At 46.8% G+C, this 24,381-nt stretch overlaps 1 protein-coding gene across 4 annotated transcripts in view; it reads right to left on the bottom strand.

The window, feature by feature from the left end:
- LOC126540614 (proline-rich protein 5-like) overlaps positions 1–23,504 on the bottom strand; it is a 47,162-nt gene extending 23,658 nt beyond the window's left edge. Inside the window, exons 1-2 of one of the 4 annotated variants that reach the window (XM_050187451.3) lie at positions 22,991–23,504; positions 7,778–8,172 (exon numbers count right to left, since the gene is read on the bottom strand). In XM_050187451.3, coding sequence (XP_050043408.1) covers positions 7,778–8,076 — 299 coding nt within the window. In that variant the 5' untranslated portion in view covers positions 8,077–8,172; positions 22,991–23,504. Of the gene's footprint in view, positions 1–5,615; positions 5,636–6,862; positions 6,892–7,777; positions 8,173–20,614; positions 20,634–22,990 lie in introns of those variants that run through there. The other 3 variants (XM_055076153.1, XM_055076154.1, XM_072286563.1) reach the window with 3 other exon arrangements.
- Between the last annotated feature and the right edge of the window lie 877 nt (positions 23,505–24,381).

Genomic DNA, 24,381 nt, shown 5'->3' with positions numbered 1-24,381 from the left:
ACGTCAGCTGAAAAAATTAAATTACAAGCGCGTGTCATTTAGGTATTAACATGCAAGAATAACGCGTGTAGAGGCGAAGCGTGTGAAAGTGGTGAATGGGTGGCATTACAAAGAAAATCAGTTTGCTTTTACATACATGGCGTATAAAATACCCGACTCATCCTCAAACAATACCGTGCATCACGAAAACATTCTATTTGCAAGCATTCTTTTCTTGCCGGGCCTTATTTCCTGTATTTTAATAGCACGCATACACGGGTTACAGCGCGTTTCCAGAACTTGGCTACAACCGACGCGATAGTACGCTACGAATACACAGAGGTGGCAACAACACAGGGTCTCAACCAGACCATGCAGGACGCTCGCAGAATTCCTTCTACTCGCGCTCAAGACAAATGCTTGGGTGCAAAGCCTGTTTTCAGTCTGCAAAACCTGTTTTCAGTCGTTCAGAAGACAGAATTTTCGAGCTACAAGTTCCTGGCATTTCAGCCCCTTGGTGTTATCTTTTGCGCGTTCTGCTGGCGCAAGCAACACGTTCCCGTGTTATCACTATTAGCAAGTGCTCGTCGCATTTCCGACAAGTGTCAGTACCGAAAGAAAGCTTAAACTGGTTGTGCACGGGGCCATAAAAATTGTCACAAGCTTGTCGCAGTAAGATTCAGTACGTGCCAAACTGTCACCACGGCCGAGCTGCTCTTTGTTGCATCATGACAGGCGCGGCGAACGTGCCTCATAAGTAAAAAAAAAAAAGTACTGAAAATAATTTTCAACAGTGTTGCGCGTCAGAAAAAGCGCCATGAACTTGTCGGTGCATTAAAGCGCGAAACTTAACTGCGCACCACGGCCGAGCTGCTTTTCGCTAATCGCTTCACAGCGCCTGGCGCGCCCACTGCTCTCGAAAATTACGCCAGAAAGTAACGAAATTAATTACAATAATGTTGAAGGTCAGAGAAAGCACCAGAACTCGTCGCAGTAAGGTTCAGTAAATACACGCAAAACTGCGTCAAAACACGCTGTAGGCCTACCATGCCCAAAAACTATCGAAATAGTTTAAAATAATATTGGGGCTCATAGAAAGCATCGCAAACATCTCCCAGTGCGAGTCATCAATGCATATTAACTGCGCCACGACGGGCGCGCTGTTTTTCGTTAACTGCGCCACAAGTCTAGCCTAGGTGGCGTGCCTTAAGCCTAATTCCTTGAAATGCGTCGTAGAGTGTCGAACGAAATTTCTCACCTTGCCGTAGTCCAATAGTGCAGTCGTGCCATGCCGAAGTTCAGAAGGAACGCAAGAATTCGCCGGGAGCCCACCTAATCCGGCTAAATCCAAGAGTAGAAGAACAGGTAGACGGGCGGCCGAACAGGCCAACGCTCAGATGCGCGGCCGGTCTCGCTCGCTTCGGCGGTGTGTCTGACGAATCACGCATGCATCTGGCTCGTCATTCGCCGATTCACTTGTTGCTAGGCAACGTAAGTAAGCCGCAAAGTTTAATTTAATTTATACGCAGACAAGTTGACCTTGCCGGGAAAGAATAAAAAAAAATAAAACAATTTCTGTAGATCGAATTTCTCATTCTTTTTTTTTCGATGCTCGCGACAGCAAACTGTTAGCGTTATTACTATAGTGTGACGTATTTCCTGTTGCCACTTTTCGCCGAGTGTCCCCTCTTATATCTTTTTTTCTCTGTGCCCTAAGGACGTGTCTAGGCCTGTCGTCTAAGTGTACGTCTACGGCGGCAGCGACTGCCGTAGCGCGAGATCACCCAATATCACCGTACATAGCCACCGACGTTCTCAGGACGCAAATTTGGCACGTTGCCCGACTACATTCTCACCATCATGCTTCTTTATCTTATGCATGGCGACACACAAATTTCAATCGTATAACTGTTGCCAATCGTACCTCGTTGCCAAAGAGCTACATGCCGACAGTGACACCATTCTCACCGTTATGTGCCTGCAACAAACCTGAAATACGCCTCAACATCCCAGGAATCACGAATAAAGCTAACTTGCAGTCGTTTGCCCTAAAACAGGCCCCATTAGGTATTTTACATGAGGGGCACAGTGGCCGCGTACATGTTTACACCGATGGGTCAGTCGTACCTACAACTTCAGCTGCCGCGGTGGTGATGCCAGCAAGATCCGTTATAATACCGCTAAAAATGTCACATGTGTGATCAACGGCAGCTGCTGAACTACTAGCCCTCCGCGCAGCTCTTCATTCCCTTCAGGAGGAGCCACCCCATCTATGGACAATCTTCTGTGACTTCAAGGCAATCATTCAGAGTTTACTGTCCGCACTGCATCGCGGATCGCATGAGGAGATCGCCGCAGAGATCACAGAAATCCATCATCGAGTAGTTGACGAAGGGCACGATGTAATATATCAGTGGTTGCCTAGCCACTGTGGCCTGCATGACAATGATCAAGAGCACGCAGATGCCCGATGTGCCCATGACGGCATCAACCGCGTTGCCAGTCCTTTCTCAAGAGCGGACGCCGCGAAAAAGCTTTTTGCGCTTGCTCGGAACCCAACATCGGTTCAATGAAATTCGTCTCATTTCACAAATGGACGCCTTTGTGCCCCGAACTCTAAATTTATAGCTCCGTATTCCGTCCGACCTACTCCAACGTAACTGCACCCTTCTGGTCCACCTGCGGCTTGGATATATATCTTCAAATGCGTGCTCCTTTCTGATCGGAATGGCCAATAGCTCAATGTTATACTTTTGCGGGTGCAGCGAAGCGATCGCGCACCTTCTTTGCAAGTGCCCTCATTTCAACCCGCCAGCAGCAGACAAAGCAAAGGCTCCAACGGCATGAAGACCCCGAAGTCATTTTGTTTGTATCACGCCGTTTTTGTTTTATTGTTTCTTATTGTATTCTGCCGTAGTATTCCCTGCATTACCATTTTGTTTGTATAACATTGTATGAATTGCTGTTCCTTGATAACCACTCCCCTCTAGAGTGCATTTGCGTTTGAGTGTATTTGGAATAAATGAATAATAAATCACGATTGAATGAAGACAGCATAATTACGATACAGTGAAGTACAAGGAATGATGTCGATGGATTGACGACGACGGCATGCCGACAACGTGAAGACGATACTGAAGTAACGACGATGGTGGAAGGACAGCGTGACGACAAAGGCATGACCGCAAATGCACGACGAATAATGCATTGCGACGATGTAGTGACGACAATGGCAAAACAACGGCATGTAGATTATGGGATGACGACCAGTGTGTGATGACAACAGCGTGACGATGAGTGTATCGCCAAACCTGCATAACGGCGATGGCATGACCTGCGATGACGACCTGCATGACGAGGGTCAGATGACGTAGCTATAGTAGCGATGATGGCATGACCACAATGACATCACGACGATGATCTGACGATGAATGCATGATGACGACTGACGAAGGTAGCATGAGAAGAGCGTCATAATCGCGATTAAATGACTACAGTATGGATAAATACAATGACGAAGGATGATTGACGATGATGGAACCACGGAAGCGGTATGACGACAGTGGGAAGTGACGGTAAAACTTTTACTGTCACTTATTGAAGTGACGGTAAAACCACAGCGTGGACGACGACGGCATGATGATGACGGCATCGCGACAGCTGGCTGACAAAGCTGGAATGACGACTATGCAATGAGCATGACGGGATTGCGACTCCGAACAAAGCCCTTATGACCCATAGTATTTGGACCACTGGTTCGGAGTTGAAAGTGTGACTACGACAGCATAACGAGAGTCAGATCACGAAGCTGGAATGTTGACGACTGAACAAACTTGACGGCATCACTATAGCGGTGTGAAAACGAATGCGTGACGACGTTATGACAGAAATGGCGTGACGGCGACGGCATGACGACTGTCGGATTACAAAATGTCATGATGGAGATTCCACGACCAAGACGGCATCACGACCGCGAACCTAATGGTCCCAGCTGTTGGACAACTTGGGCGATTGGGTTCGAGTTGAAACCGTCGTGAATACGGCCTGACGACAGTAAGATAAACAATATGGATTGACGAATACGGACCGACCTAGATGACATCAATAGAGGGGTGTGGCGGCGGATGCATGACGACGATGGCGTCACGACGATAGCGTGATGAGTGTCGGAAGACAAAGCTGCAATGACGATGATGCAACGAGCACGACGGAATCGCAAGGACGACGCCATACTTAGCGGCCCGACCCATTATGCAACTCGAACCACCGGGTCGGAAAGGGGTGACGACGACCCATGACGAGGGTAAGTCCACAAAGATGGGATGATGACTGTGGAGCGACTACGGCGTCATCATCATAGAGGCGTAACAACGGATGTATGGCGACGTTATGGCGATGATGGAGCGACGATGAATACATAAGTGTTGGATTACAATGTAGTATGACGGTGACGCAACGGCCACGATGGCATCACGACCCCGAGCCAATTTCTCCTGGTACCATCTACTAGACAACTAGGCTGGCCTTACGAGAGTCAGATGAGGGCTGGAATGGTGACAATTGAATGACCTCGATGGCATCGCGACCAGAATCACATACATAGCGGCCTAAGCAAGCAGATTAGATAGATAGATAGATAGATAGATAGATAGATAGATAGATAGATAGATAGATAGATAGATAGATAGATAGATAGATAGATAGATAGATAGATAGATAGATAGATAGATAGATAGATAGATAGATAGATAGATAGATAGATAGATTCAAAACGGCTGAAGTAAGCAAAGAATGCTATTTACATTAAAATGTAACGCTTGTACAAAGGCTGCAAACAAAGATAAACTATATACCGGTTGACTTTTTTATCGTGCGTCTTGGCAGAGTCCTTCCATCTTTTTTTTCTGGTCACGAAACTGCCGCCTCAGTTTCATATAGAGCCAGCGCCCGCCGCTAGAGGCGCAACCGTGCATGAGAGGGCATGCGAACGCCGCTACCGCTGTGATTGTGTGTGGGGCAGCCTCGGTATTCTAGCTTTCTCAACTTCCTCAACCATCGCTTTAGTTTAACGTAACTATATTTAGCATTGAATATGCTTAAATTACTGCCTGAGCGTGTCTTCTGCCATGATATGAGCGCCCGGGGCGGAAAAAAGCCGCTCATAACATGGAGCTTGCGGCGGTCTCAGACCAAAAGAAAATTTTTTTTTAAATCTGGTTTTAAGAGCCAGAACCGCGATACGATTATGAGGCACGCCGTAGTGGGGCACTCAGGATTAATTTTGACCACCTGGGATTCTTTAATATGCACCTAAATTTAAATAAATGTAAATAAATGTCTGAATGAGATTTAGGTCGGATTAATGAAAGACAAACCTCGCTACTAAATGTCTTTAAATTTCTCCTAAATTTAAATAAACGGTTGTTTTGCATTTCGCCCCCGTCGGAATGCGTCCGCTGTACACGGCCGGGCGGTCTCGGTCCAGATTTCTTCATCATCGCCGTTCGCCTCAACACTTCGGTGAACTCCTCTTTTTAATATTTGCCTGAAATTAAACGCCGCGCATTCGCAACAAAGCGCCAGTGGTTCCACTTATCACCAGATGCAAACATATGGGCTGTTGCACCCCCGCTTACCCTTAAGTAAGGGCCAACTCTCCGTTGCGCACAGCGCCAGATGGTTCACCAAGCACAGCTGTGCACTTTCTGTTAAACTGTAACAGAGAAGGACTCTGACTGTGGGCAGTATCTTATAAGGAGATAAAAGAATGAAATTGTTATTGCAAAGGGCTGCTACAGTAGAATACTTAATGACAAACAAAAGGAAATGGAGCTGCTCCGTGCGCTTAACATTTCTCTGCAAAGAGATGCCATTTCTGAATGAGATTTAGGTAGGATTAATGCAAGACAAACTTCGCTACTAAATGTCTTCGGTGCGGCTTTAGCAACGGATTAAGGCGAACGTGAACTGTTAGGACCTGCACAGTTGAAACTAGCTGTATTTTAATTAGGCAATTGCCTTAGCAAGCAGTCGTTTGGAAGCGTCAGTAAACCCAGCACATATTCACGCTGCTCGTGGTTTCGACGCAGAAACGACGAGACTAGGTATTTTGGTTCTTAATGCGCAACTATTTGCAATATGTTAAAAGCTTTATAATTCGATTAAGAAAAGAAATAGAACGTGTTGGTGCAAAAACAACAAACAACTTAAGCACGATAATTTTGTCATGTAAAATAAGCGGAGCGAAATACAGACAGCACAGAGGCGTCCGGTCACGAATGGTCCACCATTCACAATGCAAGAAGTTTGTTAAAAGCATGACACTGATATAATAAGCATAAAGAAATAACATCAAACGTCAGAGATATGTATTGGGGGCAGGAAAGAAACACCAGCAAACGAATGGCAATAAAGAATGCATAATCGATTGTTTCTATAAACAAGAAAGTGTAAAGCATTTCATAACGCATGGCAAAACAACTCTCAAACGAACACAAGTAGCCACATCCCAAATACAGCAATTTTTTTCAAATGGCGTGTTAGAGATACCACCATTCTATTTCTTCAGCTGTTACTTGCAACACGTGTTCGGCAACGTTGTCCCACCCCGCCACTTCAACTAAGCAGCCCAGCACTCGAAAAATAGCGCAGCATGCACAGAACGCACCCCGATCACTCAGCTCGCCTCGCACTGCGCACGCGTTTCGGTACGCGAACGATGCCCTCTGTGACACAGTGGCGCCGCGTAGCGGCACCTTTGGGCAGCATATGAACCTCTCCCATAGCGTGACGGCGGAGTTTCGTGACCAGAAAAACATGGAAGGACTCTGGTCTTGGATACAAAGCGCGATACAATTTTAACGCGACAGCATTAAGGACCCACCTGTCACAGAAAATCTGTCGTCGGCGTCCGGCACCGGCGTCCCTCTGAGCGAAAGTTCCCGTATATATTTAGGTATACATATTTGCCATGCCTTGCTATACGACATGCGGTATGTGCGGTTTATATTGCCACAGCATTTTATGACTAAAGTTACTCATACTTTGTCCTAAGTTCTTGAGTAATTCCTCTGAATTTTGAGAATGACTGCCCACAAACAAATGTTTTTTATGTTAAATCTGCTCAGACTGAAATATTTGATGTATGAAAGCATAACAGAAACCTGAAAATTATGTTGTTGTTGTTGTTGTTGTTGTTTATTTATTTTTTGGCGCGGCTGTGCGAACCTTCGCGATCAGCCAAGGGAAGAGGTCTCATTTCTACCAGAAAGTTCACTTTCGTGCATGGCGTTCGCCGCCAGCGTTTTCCGACCAACATTACCGTTATATAAGCTGCAGTTCGTGGAAAGTTTGACAAGCAGTCAAGGGACTCTGGATGCTATCGCGCTTTACTCCTACAGGAGAGGCTTAAGCGTCCTTCAACTTTTTTCTTTTGCTTTTTGAGATAGACGGTCTGGGTTATCCCGTTGTAATATGCTGAATTTGCCTTCATTCATTCTTTTCTACATTTGGGCATGGTCGTGGTTCTTGTTTTATTGCCGCGAGAGAAACGATCGAGCATGCTGAGAATACCTGGCTTTTTCACAAAAGTGTACGCTAACTGATCGATTGAGGAGAGTAACGGATAATATGGTCCAAATATAAGCTGGGTGCCACTGTGCCTTAAGCTTTTATGTACTTTGATGCTTTTTTCTAGAAGTAAACAGGGCACACAGCGCGGCAGCCCGTCAAAGTGTTGCACAGTCAGTTTCCGTGCAACTTTCAATGTGCGAGTCATCTTTCTTGAAGGCTCACTCACCGCAGCCAATCACGATTCTTGGGCAGTACGCCTCCCGAAGCATTCAACGTCGCGTACTTGTTGAGGGATACCTTCGCTTCCTGCGCTGGACCCGGCGCCATAGAAGCGGCAGATGCCAGGCCGCACGAGCTTTGCCTCCTGCCGCCACTGCGCAGTTCTTCGTGTTCAGGAACATCGGTCAGAGCAGCCCTCGACGCGGGAAGGGCGTTCCTGGGACTCCTGTCAGTAACCGGGCCTCCAGGAGGGGTGCTGTGCGTGCGACGATGCGCTCTGAAACTTCGGTTAAGGAGGTGCGACATCACTCCGAGCTCCGCTGGCCGCAAGCCAGAGGTGGCATGAACGCCGGTGTTTCCTTTTCTTCTCTCTGGGAGCGCGAGTATTAGCCGAGAGGCGTGCTGCGAGATAACGCAGAATGCGAGGTGTCATTAGGTTTCGCACTTGAGCAGATTGCGCAGAGATATCTCGAGAGCAATGTAAACTACTACAACGGACGCCTCGTCTTCCTTCGGCGACACGCGCAGTGCGCCTTTGCCGCCTTAAATACATAAAGTGCAGTGCGTGACAAGAGGAAAAGGCGTTGTCAAAACACGCATTCGAGAGCCACTCAGTCTAAGTAAAGTTAGATAATTTAGTTATTATTGCGCTTTTTGTATGTAAAATATCCTCTATATCCATTCTTATTTCACGAGCAGCGTTTTCTGTTTGCGCTTTCTAAAAAGGAATGCTGAATATAATTCAGCAAAACCAACACTGTGTGCGAATAATCAAGGATGCGGACCCTCTTCCGTTGTTGAAATACAAGAGAGAGACAGAGACAAAATGGCAAAAAGGGGAGTAAAGACGGAGGTTAGCCAGTGCAAGTACCACTGGGTACCCTGTGCTAGGAAAAGGGGTAAAGAGAATAAACGGAGAGAGAAGAAAAAAGCTGAGAAAAATTGACACAGTAATGCGATGCTACGCGCTACAAAATTCAAAGATGGTGGCACAATTCACAAGCCCTTAAAAACTTCAGCAAATCCCTTAAGACCTTGAGTGCCGAAACCAGTCTGTACCAATGTCCTGGAACTTTTTCTTCTGTGAAGGGGCGATTGTCCAGTTTTTCGAGCGTGGTCACGAGCACCTCTCTTGGCACATTGTAAAGGGGAGAGTCACAAAGGAAGTGCTCGATCGTCTCCTCGCAGCCGCAGGTGTCGCAAGTAGGGCTGTTGGTCATTCCAATGCCGAAGGAATAGTAGTTTGTGAATGCCACGCCGAGTCACAGGCGGCATGGAAGTGTTGGAACGTGGAGATGGACCATGAAAGTTATGATTTGTGACCAATAAACTCCAGAGCAGCACCGATAGCTGCGAGTTCTGCAGCCATTGATGATGTATATGAGACGTTTTGTATTTGAGGGTGAAAGATTTTGTGGGAATTACTATTGCTTCAGCAGAAGTTTTAGAGGAGACACAACCGTCCGTGTAAACGGGGATGCGTTCTTTGTGCTTGTCATGTAGAAATGGAAGCACGGTTTGTTTGAGGTCGAAAGATGGCATCTCTGTTTTCTTTTTGATGCTGGGAATGACAAGAAGGGCCTGAAGTGGATGCAGGCACCACAGCCGTAGAGATGGTCGTGCTGCAGGCGTAAAATTTGACGGTAAAGTTCTACGGTTGGCTCCTGCTAAACGCTGAACGAGGTCGAGCGGCAGGAAGAGGAGCCAGATGATGCGATGGAAGTCGGGCGAAGTGCCTGATGTGCATCCTTAAAGCGTCGACTTTTTTATACGTATTGATGGGGTGGTCATGCGCGATGGCTATTGTTGCTGCCTTGGATGCACACCTGGAAAAGCCAAGACTAGTTTGCAGAGCTTGAGCTTGCACAGGCTGGAGGGCACGGAGACTGGTCTTACCGGTCCCACCCAGTACAGGTAAGCTATAGCGTAGAAGACCCAGGAACAGTGCGTTATAGAGTTAGAGCATCGCACTCACAGACGCACCCCGTCACTTTTCTGCAAGAAATCTGAGCACGTGGGTTATCGTGACTGGTTTCCTTTTTAGGTAGGAGGCATGAGGACTCCAGGAGGGGCCCGACCTATTACCGCTCCTAAAACGAGATGCGTCTTCTCGCAGGCAATAGGCTGTCCGCTAATTCTGACAGCGTTCGGTCTCATTGCGCTGCGCGTGAAAGCGATCATAGAGCACTTTTCTGAGGACACCTCCAGACCTCGTGCTCGAAGATAAACTGATGTTAGTGTGGCCGCTTCTTGGAGTCTGGCGCACACCTGGAGACGCGTCGGTCCTGCTGACCAAACGCACATATTGTCTGCATATATCGACACATGGACGGATTGCAGAAGGGTATGAACCAAGTCGATGACCACGAGTTTAAAGTGGGGCTCAAGACTCCGCCTTGTGGTATGCAACGGTAGGTGTGTTGTGATAACGCAGCATCCTCTGTTTGCACAAAGAATCACCTGTCCTTCGGGTAGCTGAGCATCCTTCGAAAAACAAGGCCACCCAGGCCGACATCGCCCAAGGCGTTCAGGGTGATTCGATGGGCTACGTTGGCATAAGCGCCTTTAACGTCCAGGAACATCGCCACTGGCAGTCTCCTTAGGCTTTTTTTTTTTCGTGCTGAACAGACGAAACAAGATCTACGACGTGGTCTACAGAACAGCGTCCGCGTGGGACGCCTGCCATAGCGTCAGGGCATATCTTGTAGTGTTCTAGCTACCACTATAGACGTGTCAGCACCATCCTCTCCATCACCTTTCTTAGACAAATTGCCAGAGCAATGGGATGATAAGACGCCACGTCTAGGGGTAATTTACCTGGTTTGAGCGGAGGCACAAGGCGGTAGACTTCCATGTAGCAGGAACCACTCCTTCACACCAGGAATTGTTGTACACGTCTAGAAGTGGATGCCGGGCTATTTGACCGAGGTGGCCAAGAGCTGCGTATGTCACCCCGTCAGGCCCAGGCGATGAGGAACGTTTGCACGCTGCCAACGCCACTTGCAACTCCTCGATGGCAAACAGATTTTCCACACGAGAATCCCGCGAGATTGGAACATCATGGGATCAAGTGCGGGGAACGAGGACGGCAGACCAGCAACCTTCAAACAGAAGTCCTCCGCTACGTCGATCTCTCGGCGACCTTGGCAGAGAGCCAAGCATTTGAAGGGGTGGTGTTGTTGCTGTGATGTTCGAAGACCGCCCACCGTTCCCCATATATGTGGCGTGGGCTTATGCGGATCAAGTGAATCACAGAAAGTCTTCTATCTTAGAGACTGCAGGGAGTTGATCTGACACTGGATCTTCTTCTGTATGCGTCTTGCCTCCCTTAGGTCGTAGATGGACTTGGTGCGCCTGTACTTTCGTTCCGTGCGATAGCGAATTGTCCGAAGCCGCTCCACTTCTGCTTCGAATTCAGAAAATTTAGGAATTCGCCTAGAAACTCTTGTGGCTTCTTGAGCTTCGTCGTTAATTAGCTCCTCGATGTTGCCAGGTAGACAGTGCTGGATCTTTTCACAATTCTGCTCCATGAGCAACGTGTATTGAGACTAGTCTATGCGTTGAAGAACTCTGGTAGAGTATGACTTGCGTATGCCGTTGATCTTAAATTATGTTGAAATGTGGTCACTACCATGCGTTTCGTTGTGCGGAAACCATTTCACACTGGCACTGAGGCATCTTGAAAGAAAAGTTAAGTCCAGGTAGCTGCTGTATATCAATCCCCACATAAAAGTGGGACTGCCATCATTTAAGCAGCAATGGTCCGACGCGAAGAATAGCACACGGCTTCCTCGACAAGCCATCTTTGAGCTACCCATAGCGAAGGATGCGCATTGAAATCGCCGGTAATACTCCATGGTCGAGGTGTCGCTGTTAAAATTGCACTTAGTGTGGCGTTGTCAAATCGATTCGAAGGCGTGCGACGTTCTTGCGTTTTATAGGGAGACATACGTACTGGTTGTCGTCATCAGGTGCTACTGTCTGTAAAACATAAGTGAAATCGCATCTGACGCATACAATAACCTTGCTGCGATCGCTACAGATTGCAGACACGAAAGCTTCATATCCTGACAGGCGGATGGCACTCTCAATGTTTGGCTCACAAGTGATGATGATCGGAATTCTTTTCTTAAAAACACCGGGACGAAAGTCCGAAATACGGGATTTAAGGACTCTGGCATTGCACTGGAAGATAGACTCATTCCTTGAGTTCTTTGAGAAACGAGTGCAGATGAGCAGCCATGGTGCTTCTCAAGACCGAGCAGTGCCGTATTCAGGGCATCCAGTATTTGAAATGCACCTGGAGCCGCCGGTATGCGAATGGCAGTCAGTAGTACTTGTATCGTGTTCATAAAGGCCCTTATTATGGATAAAACTTGTTTGTCCTGGTCTTGTCTGCTGTCAGAAGATGAATCATGATTCGGCGAGCGTGCTACATCTTGTTGCTCCGCTGGTTGGTCTAGCCGTGGCAACGGCGGCCACTCCTCGCAGGAGGCAATGATAGCGGAGACTTTCTGCTTAGGATCCTCGTTGCTACTATTGCTAGTTGTATGTACAAGTCCTTAGCAATAGCGGTGGATTTCCTAGATCTCCGGTGATGTGAACGCTGACGTCGCAATTTAGCGGCAGCCTCCCTGTGCGAGGAAGCATCCTTGACCATTTGCCTCAAGAGTTTGATCTCATTTTTCACATGTGGATAATTCTTCGAAGATGCATCGCGAGAGCCTTGACAATTGGCCAGCTTTTGGTTTTCTGCACGACAGGCGTCGGAGCTGTACGACCCAGAGCATCGTCAGCACACGGCAGCATTTGTGCAAACCGCACTAAGGGGCGCTTCAGTGCCGCGTCAGTGCCGGAAGTGTCACAGAGAATACGCATAAATACAAGTGGTATACGCCGCTATCACTCCTTTCGTCAGGGTTGAGACATTGTTCTCAGCTACGTCGCATATGATGCAACTGCTTCCCACGTCTCTCGCAATTCTTGCTGATAGAGAGTTGCCACGACCTAGCAGTTCCTTACTAATATTTTTTTTTAATATACCTGCTTTGTGCCTAGTCCCTGAATTAATTTCTCGCTCTCTTTATCAGAACACATCGCCTTTCGTTAGAGTTTCTTGTGTTAGCATTTCCCAAACATGCTCCGGCAGTTAAGACACTGACGAGCCTCCTTCTGGTCGATCCTTGAATCGCGATTGCGTGTCACATGTCAACTACCGATGCCTCACAGATAAAGCGCACTCGTGTTTTCCCTGATTACGTTTTAATATGAAAGTGCTCATTTTTTCACAATATCACGGCGTCGATGTTTTTTGTTATCAGTCATGGCATTACATTCTCTTGCTTCGACTTTACGGAAGCATTCAGGAAACTTTTTGACGGAGCCATTCCAGCATTGTAAGTTTACTCCTGCGCTGTCACAACGCCACAGCTGGATTTGTAAACTAACAAGTAAAAAGGTTGGGAAGGAAAGTGGTCATCTGGAATGGTTGAAGGAGTACTGTCATAATTTTCGGCAATTTCTCTTTTTAACAATGTTCGCGATCATGGAACCCTAGAGAACATAAAGGCAAACCCCAGAGCACCCGAAATGATTTACTCTAGTTGTGTTCGTACGACCACTCTCACTTTCATTTCTCAGGAAGTATATGTGTGATGATGCCACGATACAGTATGTGGTCCCGTGTGAGAAAGTTCTTGCGACGTTTTGCCGCTTGCTCAGGCTGGCTCTCTATGCAGCTGCTCACTGTGCGGCCCATTGTAGCAGCGAACTGGACCACCGAGCGAGCCGGAGCGAGTTCAAAAACGGCTAGATGTCCTTTTCCATCTTCCGCGTTAGAACGTCACGACATATAACCTAGAAACCGTAACATAGAAACCGTAACTGGTTGTAGAAATTTACTATAGCAATGTATTTCGGGCGTTCTGAGGCTTGGCAGCCTACTTTCTAGGGTTTCGTGGTCGTGACACCTTATTTAAAAAAAGAAAAAAGAAATTCGGCTGTGTTGGGGTCATAAACATATCGCCCTTGATTGAGAGCAAGCTTATCGTAGCGAAGCTTAAAAGCTGGCGATCCAGGCAAATATTTTGCGAACGCAGTTAGCCTCCTGCTAGTGAGCCTATTGGCTGCGCAGTAGTCATCAGTATCTGAAATTTTGCGACTTCTGAGCCTCGCACGATGTGCCGTCACACACAATCTTTTGCTTTGAAATTTAATATCTCTGAAACTTTTTGCTCATTGTGCCCTATTTTAAGGGTGTGGGTTGGTGCCATAGCTAGCGCCCTGACTTACTACTTGAGCCTGTAGAAACTTTTACTTCTACACAACAGGTGCGCTACACCTCCGATGAGAGAAGCTCTAAATGAGTAATTATGGCCATCTGGTGCGCACCGAGCTATCTGACATGAAAGTCGTACAGTGAGAATTATGAAAGTGATTTTTATGCAATTTTCATGCTATCATTTTAGTGTTCTAAGCACTTCTCGCGTGGGTATGCTTTGGTGCAATTTTTACTTCCCCCCCCCTCCCGAAAGCTGTCGCCGAAAATCAAAACTTCATTTCTGCCCTCCATGCATGTGTGCTGCTTTTGGGCAGATTGGTAAATAATTTAATGCCATCATCGATTAGATCCAGCCTCCTTAAGGGCAAGTGTGTTAGCCATTGGACAAAATAGGCAGGAATAGTGTTGTAAAAACTTTCGCTTTGCTAGTGAGAGGGCGCGGTTGGATACGAAGTGTACCTTCCTTATTTCCCTCTAAGCCTGACTTCGTGAGAGCAGGACAGCGCGGACTTCTATCCATGAGCGATCTCAGCGAGAAATCAGCGTTGTTGGCTGTGAATACCACATTTAAGCTTACGTTAGCACTTTGCGTACACCCCGAATTGTGAGCGACAGCATATAGCAGCCCGCTCACGAGGAGTCACGTTTGATCTAAAAAGCTAAGGATTATTTTCACTGACGGGCATCTGCGAACTCTGCTTAGTATAGACCAGAATATTGTATTGCGCATACTGCACTTAATCTCGGTCCCCGCCGCCACTGGACTGCTGGTTTGATGAGGGAGCAACTGAGGGAAAAGGCACGACAGGGGAACACTGGCGTCAAGCATGAAGTACAGGCTGAGCATTATTCCGGTTGATCGTTTCGCCAGCTCCTGCAGCGCCCTCAAAAGATGGCTGCCCCTCGAAGCACTACAACTTCTTGTATATAACGGCCACCGCTAGAGCACTTGATAAGATTGCACGCTTGTAAATGACACCGCCTGATTATATGGCAATGCAAGGCCAGGTCACCTTATATACTCGTATAGTCATCATGTGCCTATAGATATTAATTTCCGGGCGACGGTACTTCCCCGATCTCCTCAATTATTCCCCCCTCTCCTCATACCGAGGTGGAACAGCGTCTCTATAGGCACCCTACAGATGTAGCCACAGCCCCGACGAGGGCGCCTGTTGCAGGGACGCAAGCACAATTTGAGAGCTGCAGCAGTAGTGGCAGCGTCAATAAACAGAGACCAAACGGGCACTTCACTTGGGTTTTGTTCTGGATCCTTTACACTTAACCTGACAACCGAGCACGTTAATTGCAATGCGTCCGCGTCCAAACCGCAAAACCTACTGCGCTGTAAGCTGCGCAATCTTTCCAGCAATGCTCCTGGCACGAAGCGTATTGCCGGCATGGATATCGGAGAAGCAATGGCCCGAACTCTGGACCCAGCTGGTTCGTCGAAGAAAGTTATCAACATACATGGTACTTTCATTTAATGTATTCTGGTGGCAAGGTGATCGAGTTACCTGCAGTACGTTTCTTTTCCACTCGGTTGCGATTATTTTGTTGAGGAAACCGAGCGTAATGCGTAAGAAGTTGATGAAAGTAATGCGAATTCTAACAGCTCATGAATGCCTCTCGGACGTTAAAAGCACAATTAACGTCAGCAGATTTATTTCCGTGAGAGTCACTTCATGAAGGATGAGCAAGAAGATGTTCCCTCGACCACCTGAACAAGGTCAGTCGTCCGCTTCATCGCTCACTTTTGGACGACGTGCCTTTGGAAGCTCGGACTAGCTCGATTCCTGGGAGAGCTCAACGCCAGAAGCCATAGACTGTGACAGCGAGCACGCCGTAGTCATGGGCCGCCGTATGAAAAAGATGTGCCGTATGTCGACTGAGACGACTTCATCGAATCAGAGTGAGCAGGAATCCTTCCTAGTTTCTTACGTGTCCCCCTTGACGTCACACAGAATGAACTCCCTCAGCAGGGAGTTTCTAACCGAATATTTTGAAAGTGTGGCCCCTGGGCAAATCAACGAGATCAGTATCGACGCTCGCAAGAACATCCTAAAAATAGATGTGAAAAATTTCGCAATACTGGAGAAGTTAAAGACCATTCCATAGTTAAGCGCAATCCCCGTCCACTCCTTTATTACTTACGGGAAGGAGACAACGACTGGTGTGATTTCCGACGTGGAGCTTGACATGAAAGATGCGGACCTCAAGAGTCTTTTGAGGTGCGTATTCTTGTGATCCACCGCTTGGGGAACTCCCGATGTATCAAGTTAATGTTTCCTTCTGCGACATTACCAGCGTCTGTCAAAGTGGGCTACGTGATACACCGTGTACGACCATTCGTTCCGAGGCCTGTTCAGTGCCGGAAATGTCTAAAGACAGGACACGTGAGCGCTGTTTGTAGAAGTAAAGACACCTGCTCGCGTTGCGGTGGAGAGCATAATACTACTGGCTGTGATGCGTCCTCATTTAAATGTCCCAACTGTACTGGCTCTCACAAAGCGACTTCGCAGTAATGCCCGAAGATGAAAGAAGAAGTTCGTATTCTTCGAAAAATGACAAGAGACCAATCTTCACGTAAAGAGGCTGCTCAATCTGTTCGCCAACGTGACCAACGCTCGCGAAAGAAGCGCCACACAGCAATTTCAGAAGAACTACATAGCGGGGCACAGGCGCCACAACCACCTCTGCCTATGCGTGCATCATGGACGGTAACGGTACCTACTGCTAATTTAAAGTCGATGACAGCACGCGACAAACATTCGCCTCCACCGGCTGATACATACACGGAATAGCCCTTGCTGCCCTCTAGGCCCACGGCCATACCAGCGGGCCCTAGTGGTCCTCTGCGCCATGAAGCCAAGAATGATAGGGCCAATGAAGCCCGTGGCACTACGGGCAAGCAAGCAGATGGACACAATGAGAAGGAGAGTGTACAGAAAATTCTGAAGCACCTTGTAGAATCAATTCGCGTGATTCTCGGTGGTCTCCAGAATCCGGCCGCTACAAGCGCCCTCTAGGTGCTCGCCGTGGTGGAACCGCCTATCGCAGCTTTTTACATGCCATAAAACTTTTGTTTTGCACTTGTGCTGCTTACGCAGGGGAGGCCCACACACCATCTTCGTCCTAGCGCCTTTAAGTTCACTTGAATTGGTGGCTACTGACTAGATACGGAACCAGATAGTCACTTCATGAATGAGCTTTCTGAACGTTTGCTATCAGAATGCTGAACTTGCTTTCACCTTTGCGCACCCCTCTTTCTATGTCATCATCATCCCTCATCACACCTTTATGTCCCTGTTCCCCCTCCCCCTGTGCAGAGTAGCAGGCTAGAGAGTGTTAGCTCAGGCCGACCTCTCTGCCTTCATTCAAATAAATTATATCTCTCTCTCTTGTGCCGACGTCTTGCAGGTTGCCGTCCCGTTTCATAAATTCCTGTTTAGAAATCCCACACATTAAGCAGACTTCTAATTCCAAAATATCTGCCCTTCCCCACTCTACCAGCCAGTTACTTGCGCACTTGACCAACTACTGCGTTTTGCAAAGCAGCAGATGTTTTGAGAAGGCTGAGGCAGCGCGTGTCAATGTGACGGATGTATTTTAGTATGATTCACCTCAATCCAAATTGTAATCAAGCCAAGCAACTTGATTGGGCCAAGGCAAACGTTACAGGTATGGTTCTAGTTATCGACGCTTCTGAAAACGCCCTCCTGAACAGAAAATCAACTCAAACGCACGAACTACTTTTTTTGTGTGAACGAGAACTTTGCCTCTTCATTGATTCTGCTTCTTGGCCAATAAAATATTTGAAACTGTGTTTAGTTCTTTTTTTTTATTCGAAATCAGCGCTTCCTAATCGCCTACAGGATCTAGCAATGTGGGGTATTTTGAAAGGTCGTCTGTCTCTGCAAAGAGCTCATTGGGCGATTGCCATTCGGCACACCCCAGACCTGAAGCGCCTGAAAACAGGGTAAACTCATGCTTCCATAAAAAACCGTGGCTAGCCAACAAGCCGTTACTAAATTCTGCCTGTAGTCCGTGAATTCTTCCGAAGCCCGATTTCCTTTCCACGACGAAAGAACATTCCAGGTACGTCGCTGACTTGTGCTCAAGTATGACGTCAGCCTGTTAACGTGCAAAGACACAGCGTGTTTTCACCTCACCGCGACACCAGCGCGGCAGTCGCAGAAGCCTGCATGAATTCTTCGGTTGTTATTAAACCTGTAAACAACAACCCGATGTACATCATGCTGCGGGGAAGCTTCATAATAAATTTCTACCTTAGCACTGCCTGAGCGGAAACAGCGCAAAATAACAGGACGTCATAGAGGGGCAGACAATACACTCCGCTGATTACAGTTTGAAGAACGTGTGTACTAGTTATGTTGTAACCACCTGCAACTACCACCTCCGCAATTCGTAGACGCTGCCTGAGGTATTATGAGCTTTCTCTTCTTGAGGTTAGCGCCACGAAAGAAGGTATCCATGCCGCGCAGTTATAGGAACCATGTCGTTATGATCATGGACAGGCTGTTTAGTTCCATAGCGATAACCGCGCCAGCTCCCCTACCCCCAACCATAGCCTCCGAACTGGGGCGTCGCCCCATCTTGGAGGCCATGCCCCAAGAAACGTCAAAACGGCTGTGCGGCGGCGCTTTTCGATAGCGGACAACGTTATTTAAGATATTGACTCAGCAAAACCCATAGGGAGTGTCCAACTTCCAAAAGGGTTTTGATTCAAATCGGATAGAATCATTATCTGGCCAGCAGTCGAGACATGTACGAGACGATTATTGTATTGGTGAAAAAAACAGCAGAGAAAATACTGACAGAACCGGAGTCATTGCAAGTGTTAATAATGATATATTACAGTGATCGAGGTTCTAAACACGAAAGTTACGTAGAGATCAGATAGGCAAAAGGCTAGAGCGCGATATATGCAGTAAAACCTGGTTGAGTCAAGCAGGCTAGCTATTTGTCCCAGCCCCGTTTGAAAGTAGATACCAGTAAACATCACCATCATCATTGCTATCATCATCATCTGTGGTACCGCCTGGTCATGCGCAGGGTGCCTATAGCTACAGGTGGACCTAGCTGTGCAAAATCTGGAGGTAATTGCTCCAGACGAGCGCCACTTCTTAAATGGTGTAGAGCCTGTACACCATCCCTATAAACGCACGGGGCTGATTATCGGTGATGACTTATTCAAATTGGGGCCCACCATCTGCCGCGCGAGATAGATTCCGAACATGTATGGGTTCTCAGGATACACTTCGAAATATTGCAATCGAGAAGGGCAACGCAGTGGTGGATCTGCCATTTTAATTTGCTCGTTGCTCGCCTGCAAAACGTCGCACTGATCTTTTATTTCGAAATGAGCAATGCGAATCTGTTTGGTTGGAGTTTAAATAGAAAGTGTTCTCGCTAAACAATACTGGTAGAATAGCAGCTTGAATGTATCCTTCTCCGTCATTATCTTTCTCAGTTTATTGTTCTCAGTTAGGAGTACCGTAATGCTTCGTAATTAGTGAAAATGAGAATGTAACATCTATGGGGACATGAATTTTAAATTTCTTCACTTCAATAATCACTCACGCTCGTACCACGTCCAGTGCCTCCTCAGTTATGGTTGCCGCCTCATTAATTAATGCTCCCACTAGGTGTTACACAACGAGCACGAATAGCTTAAGTGATCACATTTTTTTTCTGGTGTGATAACTGGTCACATAGCATGAGTAATTGATATCACGTTTAGTAATCATAATCCCTTATTTCTTTGTCCAGAGTATATCAGATTACAACGTTGCACGACACGTACGGAGTCCTCGTTCAATTCTGCAACGTTTATCGATATGATCCGTGCAACCAATTTGGATGGCGTTCCCCAAAACTGAGAGCTTGGTGAGTTGGTGTGGTTACAACTTCACGACGTAGACAAGACGTAGACAAGACGTAGACAAGACAGACGTAGACAAGAAAGAGAGAAACTACAAACACGGGATCCAGTGTTTGTCGTTTCTCTTTCTTGCCCACGTTTTTTTTTTTTTCGCGCAGTTTTTTGTTAAGTTGGATGGCGTTGTGAGTGAAGACAATGCTGAGATAGCCTTTCAGTCTTTCTCCAAGACAATAACTGATTACATTAAAGAGTGTACATTTAAAACTAAGGTAACTCACTGCTTTCACAAAGCACGAAATTCTTCAATTATTAATGCGCTGATGAGCTTCACTAAGGAGAAAAGTCGACTCCGTAAGAAGCACAATATCTAGACACCTAATGTTGCACTAAAGTATACATTTGAAACATATTCCAACTTGGTTCCTACTATTTTTAAACACGCCAAACGCGATTACCACCAAAGCCAAATCAAGACAAATAGAAATTACATTAAAATAACCCGGAAATAATCAAGAAATCTCTTAACAATAATAGGTCTAAACCATGCTTCAGGGAAACCATTCATAATGACAAGTGTTTTACTGATCAAAATGATATATCGAGTGCATGTAGCGACCACTTTAGGGCTTCACTAAATATTGAACCTGATCCTGTCTTACCTAGCCCTCGACATTGCACCCACTCATTTTGCAGGTATCCTATGTCACCCGAAGAAGTCCATCAAGTCATATCTTCTGTAAAGATAACAGGACAGGGCTTAGACATGATACGCGCCGCAACGGTAAAACTTTTGTAATGTTGCCACCCATTCATTCAAATATAGTAAATAAAATGTTCATGTCCGATATTTTTCCCAGCTGCCTCAAGGTTAGCAAAATAGCTCTAGGTCACAAAAAAGGGACAAAGATTCTATTAACAATTGCCATCCGATCTCATTGCTATCGCTCTTTAGTAATGTTACCGAGAAACTCTTTTATAACCGTTTACCAAAGTACCTCTCTTAATTTAATCTGCTATCTCCCTATCACTATGGTTTTCGCCAAAGCCTTTCTACTGAGCTTGCCCGTCTCTTAGGATAGGAATGAATTATCGCTTGAACAAAAGACAAATAAAGGAGCCGGCATGCTTAGCTTCGATGCACACGCCATTCTGAGTACTGGTAAACACATCAATCAAAGTAAGTAAGCCAAAGCAATAATTTACGATATTTACCCCCTTAGTGTAGTCATAGAACTTCGATCTGGTACGGCAGGCAAGAATCCTACCTTCAATATACGCGTTACATCACTGCGCGCAGCATACCAAACAGGCTCGAGCATAATAGCATGCTGCATTCCCGTACACCGTAGTGTAATATGCAATAAAGACACCGACAAAATGGCGACATCAGTCAAGCACGCTAACAGTGCGTCTGACGCGTTGGTCTTTCACTTGGATCTTAAGCCCAACACTAGGAGGAAGCTGCCAGCGTTCTGGCAAGAGAAATGGAACAAGCAAACTGCGAACAAACTACCTGTCACACAACCTCATCTCCGATCACACATCTTAGAGCGACAAGAAAGATGGCGGACGCCTCCCTGTGCAAGACTATACATTGGCCACACACATGCAACGCACTCATACGTGCTATCTAACGGTGATCCTTGCAAGTGTCATTCGTGCGGAGACGTTAACAATAGCGCACGTACTTATAATAAAATGCAAGGGGTGCGTGACGCAAAGAAGGAAGCACTTCTAATCGGTACATAATCAATAATTGTCATCACATCCTGCCTTTTTGCTTACTGATAAAGAAATGTTTCCTGCTCATACAGTCATCTCCTACCTAAAGATGGAGGTTTCGATAAAATGGTGCCCAGAGTCGAACATACACTGCACAGCCTCCACGTCGAGGCCTCGTTTTGTGATGAGCCTAAGCGAGCCAAGCCCTACTAGCGCTTGCGCTGCAAGTGCTCAACTGCGCACCTTGGCACCTTATACCGTTTGTAGGTACACTAAAGCAGATACGTTTATTGCCCCCCCCCCCCCCCCCCAGTTATGCCCGCTCCCAAGTTTCATTTTCCACTATACCTATTCGCGCTTGTTCTAGTTTTACTGACGAACTTAAGTTATTGTCATTTCTGATCTTAAGCCATGCATGGTACTTCCACCATAAAGCACCCCCGTTGAAATACATGCCCTAAATCACTTTTAATGAATTTAAGGCTGCCATAGCATTTCACGTCATCCCCTTACCATTGTTTGGCGCTCTTTGGCTATACATCGAAATGCGAAAACACCCGTGTGCTTAGATTTAGGTGCACGTTAAAGAACCCCAGGTGGTCAAAATTTCCGGAGTCCTCCACTACGGCGTGCCTCATAATCAGAAAGTGGTTTTGGCACGTAAAACCCCAAATATTATTATTATATTTGACTATACATGGCGCTTGCACTATTAGACCCTCTTTATCGTCATCTGTTCCTTTTCTTCCTGCTTAATAATTAGTTTGCTTTTGGTGCACTATTCTGACAAATAACACAAGAAATGCAATAGTAGCGGCCTGAAGTATAATTAGTGTCTCATTGCGTGTTTCGGAATATCAGCATAGAGGCATTCCTTGAATTTCGCTACAATATTTCAGCCCGTTTATATGCACGTATAAGAGCATTTGTGAGCACGCCTCATAGTAAGGCAGGAAGGCGGGACTTAGCTAAGTGGTCGGCGACACATAATTTTATAAAACACGCGCAAGATCCATCTCAGTGATAGGTCATAGCTCGCCACTTGAAGAGCTCTCGCCGTATATGCTTATTTATCGCTGATAAAATTTTACATGACAGAGCCTGATTCACGCGTGACCTCACAGCAGCGGCAGGACAGCCCACGGTTTCTCTACTAACGAACATCCTAAGTGCTCACAAGAGCGGCAACATTATATAGATACATAAACAAAAAACAGAAACAGATAGTGCTCTTATTCAAGGAGATAAAACTCTATAAATGAACAAAGCTACTATAAACTTACGCTCATTCCGAAAGTAAGTTGCAAACGCACCTTCGAGGCAAAGAGGCATAAACGCAGAACAAACTCAAAGCCGTGTTGCTTTCAGCGGTCCGCTGTCCCTTTGGGACGACGCCGAGCTGCGGTCGCGAAGCCGCCTTATTACCGGGCACGCATAACGCGAGCGGAAACGCTACCGGCCCATCGCTATTTCGTCATAGTCCCTCGGGCTCAGCTTCCGGGGAAGAGGCATACCCGACGCGCGGTCGTCTGGCAACACGAGAGCGGCGTTGAGAGAGCGTTTGCACAGCGTTGCCAACGTGGGAGGACAGCAAAAAGAAAGAAAGAAAACATGGCTGCCAAGTAGACGCGCGGCAACCGCGCGCATTGAGGAAACCACGGCGACGTCGTCATGGGAGGCTTGCGGGGACGCGCCGCCCCCCTTGTCACACGATAGCCCGCTGCCTTCGGCGGCGCGAGACAGCGCGCGTGCGTGTACGTGCGTCTTGGGCACCTGCTGGCAGCAGGATAGCTTGTCTATCACACGCGCGAACAAACCGCTGCCGCCCACGGTGTAAACCGCGTGCACCGGTTTCAAAACGGAGGCGGTCTATCCTCCTTTCTTTTGTTTATTTTTGGCTATCGTCGCTGAATTGGCTAAGTTCCTTCATCGGCCGAAGAATCCGTGACGGTTCCAAGGCCGAGCGCGTGCTGAGCCGGCAGCGGCGTATGCAAGGCGCACGGTGTAAACAACGTCGGCAGAGAGGCGGCGATTTCCTTGTAAGCATCACCGGGAAGCGCGCAGTGAACGGTAGTGTCCTTTTTTGCCCGAGTATACATGCTGAAACCACAGTTTTGACGAACATTAAAGGGTTACAAAGTGAACCCTCGGATCCTTAAGAGGAAGCTTTAGCTCGGGCCCAACTCCGACGCGGCCTATTCAAATACATGTAAAACGCAAAAACGTTTTTCTCAGATAACCCCTGGACCGATTTTAATGAAATTTGTTGCATTTGAGAGAGAACGTTAAATTCTAATGACTGTTTGCAGCGGAATCTCGATCCCGAGCCTGAAGTTTGTCAAAACGATTTTCAAATATTCCACAGTCTGAAAGAAATAGAAGCACGAAGTTTACAAATTCATAGCTCTGCATCAAAAACAGATATCGCGGTTCTGTAAACAGAATACATTAGACCATTAAAGCGGACAAATTCGTTATGTCCTTTTACATCTTACGTGAATTTGTTACGTTGGCTACAAGGGTTCTGCGAAAGCTGTATTTCGATATTACTAACTTTTCTGATATTCATCTGGAACATATCAATTTTGTCTGCTTTGGACGTATATTAGGTCTAATTCACAGAATCGTCTTATCGTTTTTCGTTGTTGAGTTACAGTGTTGCAAACTTGATAGTTTCGTTTTCTGAAAATTTTCAATTTTTGCA

The sequence above is a fragment of the Dermacentor andersoni genome, chromosome 2 (genome assembly GCF_023375885.2).
Source record: "Dermacentor andersoni chromosome 2, qqDerAnde1_hic_scaffold, whole genome shotgun sequence".
Taxonomy (NCBI): Eukaryota; Metazoa; Arthropoda; class Arachnida; order Ixodida; family Ixodidae; genus Dermacentor; species Dermacentor andersoni.
This window is presented reverse-complemented; position numbering and strand designations above follow the sequence as displayed.